Source organism: Condylostylus longicornis, unplaced genomic scaffold, assembly GCF_029603195.1.
Source record: "Condylostylus longicornis isolate FDR11 unplaced genomic scaffold, ASM2960319v2 ptg000135l, whole genome shotgun sequence".
Lineage (NCBI taxonomy): Eukaryota > Metazoa > Arthropoda > Insecta > Diptera > Dolichopodidae > Condylostylus > Condylostylus longicornis.
In genome coordinates, this window is record NW_026578103.1 from 18,874,043 (window position 1) to 18,883,076 (window position 9,034).

At 23.0% G+C, this 9,034-nt stretch overlaps 2 protein-coding genes across 2 annotated transcripts; one reads left to right on the plus strand and one right to left on the minus strand.

Moving 5' to 3' along the window:
- Positions 1 to 1,529: 1,529 nt before the first annotated feature.
- On the minus strand, positions 1,530 to 2,615 carry LOC129615375 (proteasome inhibitor PI31 subunit). The gene has a single exon (XM_055530540.1). The coding sequence runs from the start codon at positions 2,469 to 2,471 to the stop codon at positions 1,647 to 1,649; it is 825 nt and encodes a 274-aa protein (XP_055386515.1). The 5' UTR covers positions 2,472 to 2,615; the 3' UTR covers positions 1,530 to 1,646.
- Positions 2,616 to 3,500: 885 nt separating this feature from the next.
- LOC129615324 (FAS-associated factor 2) lies at positions 3,501 to 5,537 on the plus strand. The gene is made up of 4 exons (XM_055530466.1): positions 3,501 to 3,992; positions 4,116 to 5,030; positions 5,102 to 5,245; positions 5,327 to 5,537. Exons 1-4 carry the CDS (start codon positions 3,867 to 3,869, stop codon positions 5,504 to 5,506), a joined length of 1,365 nt encoding a protein of 454 aa, XP_055386441.1. The 5' UTR covers positions 3,501 to 3,866; the 3' UTR covers positions 5,507 to 5,537.
- The last annotated feature ends 3,497 nt before the right edge of the window (positions 5,538 to 9,034 follow it).

Consider the following 9,034-nt stretch of genomic DNA (forward strand, 5'->3'; position numbering starts at 1 on the left):
AGAATTTTAAATTTAAATGTAGATTTTCGTTCAAATTCGAATTAAGTACCTTAATAATGAAAACTGAAAAACGGTTTCTCAACGAATAATATAACGTACTTGGCCACTAGGGCATAATATAAATATGGATATTAAAAAATCAAATTTAGTTCGCCTGAATTTATGCATTTTATTTCGAATTAAAAAATTTAATAGAAGTTCTTATCGGACAATATCGAATCAAACCAAATGTTTGTGTTACAGGAAAAAATTTTAAGACCAAATAGTAAAATACAGAATTATACTCGTATCATTTATAATAATAGATACAATTTTGTAATACATAGCGAGGGCTCATGGAAAAACTCCTCTACCCAAAGAAAAAATTTTGAAATATTTTTCAATTAATAGAAAAAATCCTACCAAATTGTAATTACTAGCAATAATTTACTCTAATATATCTTGAGAAATAAAGTGCTTTCCTCCATAAAATTTATTTTTTTCAATCTTCACTCTAGACGTTTGTAATGAATCTGCTATTCATTATATCCAAATTGTAATTTCTTTCCAAGCACTTACTATCGAATATTATTTTTTCATTGTCTCCGAGTTTTTTCCCTAAATTATTTCAAAACTTTTAAAATGTGATTAGAGCGTTTTCCCCATAAGCACTCGATAGATACTACAATATTCTTCTATCATAAATTCTGAAACGTAAACTATATAATCATGAACATTATGTAAATATAAAACTCGTAATGACAATAGCTTAAATTTCAATTACAGAAAATTTAAGTAAGTTATAAAATTACCTCACTAATAGAATTCTTCTTTTATCCATCCTCAACTATATTGTGATTAATCATTACATGTGGTTAATGAAAAACATAAATTCTCCACAACTTCCTGAATTCAAGTAAATACAGCTAAATATTAATAATAAATAATAAACAGTAAAATTATTGAATTATACATGGACATGGTACATATAAAACAGGTATTCACTAAAACTTTTTTTTCTGTAAGACCCCCTATTGAGTTCCATTCATAAAATTAAATAGTTTCTGAATCACTTTTTTTCAACCCCTTTTGGAAGCTTGTTGCTAATTGATTCTTATGAATATGAATCAAAAAAAAATTACTAAAATGATTTAAATCGTCTGACGTGTTAAGAAAATAAATACATCCGCCCAAAAGTAATGTTTACAAAAACATAGATTGCAAACCCAAATAAATAATTTGATATGAAAAAATTCTTTAGGTCATTTAGACTAAATTAATGTTTGTGGTTAACCGAAACTATCAATTCTTCCTTTTAAAATATATTTTAGCTAAATGTTAAGAAAATAATTATGTGAACAAAAAAACAAATAAAATACGAATTTAAAGAATTCACAAGACAAAAAATTTTGAAACTAATGCGCACCTACCTACCTACACAAATCATAATTAATTAGACACATTTGCAAGAATATTTTCTTGATTAAATAAAACAGTCCACAAACAAAAATAAAATTTTTAAACTACATACATACATACATATATAGATTTTCTTATTTTGAAAACATATTTTTATTAAAATATTTTTTCGATTCTATTAAATACAGATTATAAAATATTAAATTTTGGTACTTAGATATTTCAAATCGTGAGATATTTCATGTATATTACATATACATGTCGTCGAAATCTGGCGGTGGCCTAAAATGATCAGGATTTGGATTAGGATTTCCTGCTCCTGGTGGTCCAAATGGATCAAATCTGGCACCCGGTGGAGGTGGTATAAATCCCATTCTACCTCCTGGAAACGGAGGCATATTTCCTAAAGGACATCCTGGGATACCTGGTCCTGGAAACAACATTCCACCACCACCCCTATTAAGAGGGTCCAAATCACCTCTACCAATATCACGTAATGGATCTATTCCTGGCATACGACCTTGAATACCTCGATGTGGAAGTATTCCCGATTCAGGAATACGACTATTTGATGATCTTCTTGAATTGTTTGGTGAAGTTTGAGTTGTTTGTTCAGTTGTCGCACCTGAAAAAACTGGATTAACTAATTCATTTTTTATTCGATCTGTTAGCTCTGATATTTCCGGAATCATTGTTTTAATATTTCCATCCAAACTTTTAACCGTTTCACTAGTACTAACCGATAAATTAGAAGCTTTTTTGGTATCCACATTTAATAAGTTTACTACAAGTAAACCTTCAGTCAAAGCACCCAGAAGGATAAATAATTCTTTATTAAAAACATATCTTAAAGCAAACGAATTTTCATTTTCATTCCATCCAACTGGTAAAAGCTCAGATCCTTCATCATCTGTGCTTAGAGTTTTATCATCTCCTATTCCTAAACATTTGAAAGATTCATTTTTTGTAAGATACCAATGTATAATAGCTACGATAACATCTGCTTCAGATTTAATGTCAGATTGTATAGTTCTATATAGTAAATCCCAACCAAAAAATCCTTGAGATGACATGTCTGTTTATTTATTTTTCATATAAAATTGATTATTACCAAAAGGTGTTTTTCTTAAAAAAATTTCGACAACTCTTTTTTAATAAAATTTCAATTTCATATGCAATTTCAATGACTTTTAACTTTTGTTTTGTTTATTCAAATACCGTCAAATCAAACATGTTTTTGACAGTTAAATGTCCATTTGGCAATTATATATAAAGCTGCGTTTAGGTTAAAGTGAAGATATGTTTGCACATAACCCTTTTCTACGCTGAAAAGCTGAAGCTTGATCAATGATTTGCTCGAATTTTGATAAGAATATTATTTTATTTGCATTTTTATGTACACATATATTTGTAGAATTGTGTCAAATATAGCTAATTCCACTTGTACATTTACTGTAATCAACTAAAATTTTTAAGTTGAGAAATTAGTCGTATTGTGTGTATGGTTTATTGTGGTATACAGAAAAAAATTTTTGTAATTACCCACGAGTTACTTTTTTGAAGGGCGTTAGTGAGTATTAATTTTTTTTAATTTAAAAGAGTACAACCTAAAAAATAGTACAAAATCCTTAATGTCCTTAAAAAACCTTAATGTAGTATAAAAATCGATATTTAATAAAATTGATTTTGTGGAATATTTATGAAACGACAATTTATTCCTGTGTCTGCGTATTTTTTTTTATCAAAATTATTAGAACTAAATTATTAAATGCAACTAGAGTAGCATCTTTTTTTGAACACCTCACTCATGGGCATAGTATTATATTCTTTATTATAATGCTATGATATTTGTAGAAATGTTAAATAATTCATTTCGCTTCAGGATTGAAAATTCATACATCATGTCGCAACATAGATATTTTTGAAAACGCTTGCGCTATTAGTTGTGTTTACGTTTTTCATTTCGAAGAAATATCAAAATGACAATAAATGTCAATTGTCACTCAAAAAATATTAAAATTTTTTAGTGACTGTCAATAAAACAAAAGAAAATTTTACATTTTTATTTTATGTTATAAATTATTTGTTTAATAAAATATTAAAATGAAAAACTAAAAAATTATATCATAAAAATTAATTATATATTTAAGTATTATTTTAATATCAAATATATATTTGTGTTTTTAATTATCGAAAACAAAAAAATCTAATTGGAGAAAGTTTTTAATAAACGTTTGACGAAACCTATAAGAAAATAGAAATATAAAAAAATAAAAATTTATCATTTCTTCACATACATTTTTTAATTATCATTTGCATTCTTAATATAAATTTGAACAATATTTTATTTAAAATACTATAGTATTGAGCTATCATCCACATCAGATTTATCTTCTCAATTTTGCTGAGTAATAGCTAAAAAGAGAAGAAAAAGAAAACGGCACAAATTTGTTGGGAGATAATCAAATATGGAGGCAGACAATGGTCTGACAAGTGAACAAACGGATACGGTTCTCCAATTTCAAGATGTTACTGGGATTGAAGATATAAACATATGCAGAGATATATTAATCAGACATCAATGGGATCTTGAAGTAAGACTATGAAATTTATGTTTTCTTTGAAAATCTGTTCTAAAAAGAAATTGATTATTTTCTTCATGTTATTTTGTCAATGTGTCATAAAAATTATATTACATAATATTTAATTTATTTAAGGTTGCTATACAAGAACAATTAAATATAAGAGAAGGCCGACCTTCTATGTATGCAGCTAATACAGATATAAGAGCACCACAAGTTGTTAATGATCGCTTTCTACAACATGTATTCTCAGCACAATCCGGTTTGCCAGGATTTAGTAATGGTTCACCTATTCCAAATAGCTTTACAGGATTTTTAGGCTATATAGTAAATTGTGTATTTCAATTTTGTTATTCAACTGTTTCTTCAGTTATTTCAGTCTTTTTTAAAGCAATTTTTGGGGGCCGAGAACGTATAGTTACAGATCCTTTAGGTGATGTTATGAAATTTATACAAACATACAACGAAAAATATCCAGATCATGCTGTATTCTATCAAGGCACATATGCTCAAGCTTTAAATGATGCAAAACATGAAATAAGGTTCCTCCTTGTATACCTCCATTCAGAAACAAATCAAACAGGTACAGAAGTCCAGCGATTTTGTAATGAAACATTATCAAATAGAGATGTTATTGAATATATTAATCGAAATATGCTATTTTGGGGTTGTGATGTTTCATCACCAGAAGGATATAGAGTTTCACATTCTATTAATGCAAAAACTTATCCTTTATTGGTATTAGTCGGCCTTAGATCCAATAAAATGATAATAATGGGTAGAATGGAAGGTTATTGTTCACCAGAGGAATTACTGAGAAGACTGCGTGTAGTTGTCAATGATAATGAAGTTTGGTTAACACAAGCAAGAGTAGAACGCTTAGAAAGAAATTTAACACAAACATTAAGACAACAACAAGATGAAGCATATGAATTAAGTTTAAAAGCTGATCAAGAGAAAGAACGTCGAAAAGAACAAGAAAAAGAAGAATGTAGAAAAGCACAAGAAGCTGAAGAGGCTAGAATTAGAGCTGAACAAGAAAAGAAAGATGTAAATAATCTTTAAACAAAAAATTTATTATTAATATAAAATTTAATTTTAATTTTAATTATATAATTTAGGAAATTGCAAGACTTAAAATTGAATTAGCTACACGTGTGCCTTCAGAACCACCAAAAGATTCACCTGATGCTATTCATGTTGTCTTTAAATTACCAAATGGAGCTAGAATTGAAAGGAGATTTTTAAATACAGATTCTTTAATTGTAAATACGTTATTGCATATTTCTTTTTTTTTTTTTCACTTTTTGTATTATATAAAACTATTTTTTTTTTTTTTTTTTTAGGATGTTTATTATTATATATTTTGTCATCCATCATCGCCCGATACATTTGAAATTACAACAAATTTTCCAAAACGTGTCCTATACACCAAAGAATCAACACAAAATTATCAGAAACAATCACTCCATGAAGCCGGTTTAAAAAATCGTGAAGTTTTATTCGTTAATGACTTAGATGCCTAAGTCAATTAAAAAAAAAAAAAAAAAGAGAAAATTTCAAACATAAATAAAAAAATAAATTTTATTTTGAAAATTAAATTTAAAATCGAAGCTTTTTCAAAATCTTTTTTTTATTTTTGAAATTTAATATTAATTAAAAAATTTGTAACAAAAACCACAATTTCAACTCTCAATCATAATAAATAAAATAATAGCAATATATACGAAGAAAAAACCCATAAACTTAAAAAAACACCAATAAAAACTGATTTTTTATATGGTTTAATTATTTCACAAAAAAAACATAAGTTCTTTTTAAAAGAAAAAGGATTTTCTTTATCAGTTTTTATTTTATTAAAATTTATTTTTTATTTTTATATAAATAACGAGCATCTAAAAAAAGATAATTTCTTTTTTTTTTTTTTTTTCAATCATGTATCAATTTTTAATTATTCTAAATAATTAAAAAAATTTCTTTCTTAAAGTAGAAAATTTTTTTGGAAAATTATTAGTCAACTAAGATTTTTTTTTTTTTAAATATTGAATTTTTTATTTAACTAGAATAAGATTTAATTGAATTAATTGATTATTAAAGATTTAGAAAAACAAAAACAAAAAAATAAATAAAAATAACACTTTTTTTGAGTTGTGTATTCCTAAAAATAAAAGATTTATTTAAAAAGAAAAAATAAAATTAAACAAAAAAGAAAGCATGCCAAAAATAAGATCACTTAATAATTATAAAAAAAAAAAAAACACAAAAGGCATTTACTATGAGAAAAAAAAAATCTTAATAATTTTTATAATAGCCAAAGTATTTTTTTACTGAATTTGTGAAAAGCAAAATGAAAAAAAAAATGAAAAAAAAAAAACAAAAATAATTGCACTTTCTACTAAAAACAAAATTTGTACTTACAATTCTTATAATTTACAAAAAAAAAAAAAATCAAATAGTAAAAATAATGCTGATTTATAAAGTAAAATTAATCTTGTTGAATTTTATAATACAAATTTAAAATTGTTGGTTTTTTTTTAATATATATTATTTGTAAATGAATATATATTAATTTTCTTTTTATATTTATATATACATATATACATACAATGATTTATTTTTGATTACTTTTATTTTATTTTTCAAAGTTAATTAATAATTTTAGTTAATAATATTTAAAATTTAATTATATTTTAATCACAAATTATTGATCATTCAAATTTTTAAACCGTATCAATTTTTCCAATATATAACCAATATTATTTTATTTAAAAAAAAATTAATTAAGATTGCTGATAACGTTGAAAACCTTACCATATCAAATTGTAAAATTGTATTTAGTTTTTATATTAAGTTTTGATTTAATTTTCAATTCAATAGAATACAATATTAAAAACAAATTACAAACGATTGTAATATAAAAAATTTTTTTTTTTTGATAATATTATATAAGCATAAAATTAGTTTATTTAAATTTTAATCTCTTTTATTATGATAATAAATATTTAAAAAACAAAAATTATTTTGTAAAGGAAATTTCTTAAAATCATTTTTGTTATCATTTGTTTTTTTTTATTTTTAAATTTAATTCGAAAAGGAAAATAAAAGAAACTTTTTTTTTAAATTGTTTTTGTATAATCCCGATTAAATATTTTAAATTGTACACGAATAAATTCAAAATTGATTATATATTTCTTTTTACACAAAAAAAAAAATGTTGTACCTAATTTAAGTGATATTAACTTTATTTTATTTTGATAATTTTTTTTTTTTTAAATATAAATTCATCATTATTTGTTTAATTGAAATGATTCATTTGAATTGTTCCCTCCCTGCCCCCCCAGCCCTCTTTAAAATTATAACAAATATTTGTTTGTAATATAATCAATTATATTTTAAGTTTAATTTATATTTATTATAAATATTAAATTTTTTTTAAGTGAAAATAGAAATCTTCAATTATCATTATTACTTGATTTACTAATTTGTTAGATTAGTTTAAACTTTATTTTATTATTATTATTCTTTATTGTTTAGCATTATTGAAATTTTTATTTTTGTAGTAACCATTTTAATTTTAAAACTACATATATCAATTTTATTAATTCAATTAAAAAATAGTAATAATTTCGTAAGAATCTGTTTACATAATTGAATATAATTGGATAACAAATAATGATTAATGAAATTGTGTTTTAATAGAAAAAGCATTTTAATATTAATAAGATTTTTCAGTTCAGTTCAGAAAATGATTGAAAAAAATCATCAATAAAATTTTACTATATTAAAATAAATAAGGCCCCTATAATATTATTGTAAAAAATTAAATAATAAATATTATGCGTTTTATAAATTAGTGATATTGAAAAGGAAAAAAAAAACATACCATTTTGATAATATTTACAAAATTTTATTCTTTTAAAATTGAATAAAATTAATGTGTTCAACTGTTTACATTTCGTAATTCTAAAGAAAATTCCCCAATTTGATTAAAATGAAAAAAACGATCTAAACAAAAATTGTTAAATTAACTAAAATTATTAATTAACATTGGATAAATTATTTTTTAATGCATACATACATTACTTTTTTTTTTATTCATCCTTTAATATTATCTTTTGTAGATAGTTTTTAATTTCTTTAATTTTTCCCCGTTTCTTTCTGATTATTATTGAGAAAAAAGAAATATTAATAAAATACAATTGAGAATTAAGAAAATAAAAAAGAAAATTAAATAAAATAAAAAATTATTAGAGAAAATGTAATTATTAGATTATTTAAAAATAATTTATAAATAAAAATAATAATAAAATGAAAATTGGTTACGATAATTTTGTGTTTTTTTAAACATTTCATATTAAATCCAATTGTGGATTATAAATTCTAATTAATTATAGCGGAACATGTCGGCTTAGATGATCGGCTTTAATGTTTAGAATCAGATGATCAACTTTTATGTTTAGAATCAGATGATCAATTTTAAAATTTATTTTGCAAATGTGATTTTTTTTATTAATTCGGCTTAAACTTAACGTCGCACTCTCTTAACTTTTCCTCAATTCAAATGAAATCTGAATTAAATAATAAAATTATAACTAAAATTTAAATTAAAATTATTCTGATATATAGCGACATTAGTCATATAGTGCTCCTACTTAATATAAAATTTTTTTTGAAAATTCACAATTTTTCTCCAATTTCCCTCCCTTCTCTTCTTGTTTTCATATATTTACGGAACATATAATAAAAATAATATACAATTTAATTAATAAAATATAAAATAAGAAACTCATAAAATAAAATACCAATGAAATATAATTTTTATTAAATTTCATGTTAACTATTTTACAAGCATAATGATGGTCTAAATTCGAAAAATGTAATACAGAGACTCGATTTCCATTTTTATTTAATTAAAATTCATATTTATTTAATTTTTACAAGGTAAAAATATTTATCTAAGTAATTATAACCATATCCGTAATATACACAAGAAATAAATTAAATGTTTTTAAACTTTTGATCTTAACAAAACTTATGTAAGAACATTTTTTACA

Coding starts and splice junctions, on each gene's coding strand:
- LOC129615375 (XM_055530540.1), bottom strand. CDS start 2,471: ATGTCATCTCAAGGATTTTTTGGTTGGGATTTACTATATAGAACTATA.
- LOC129615324 (XM_055530466.1), top strand. CDS start 3,867: ATGGAGGCAGACAATGGTCTGACAAGTGAACAAACGGATACGGTTCTC. Junction 3,993..4,115: donor GACATCAATGGGATCTTGAA/GTAAGACTATGA, acceptor AATTTATTTAAG/GTTGCTATACAAGAACAATT. Junction 5,246..5,326: donor TAAATACAGATTCTTTAATT/GTAAATACGTTA, acceptor TTTTTTTTTTAG/GATGTTTATTATTATATATT.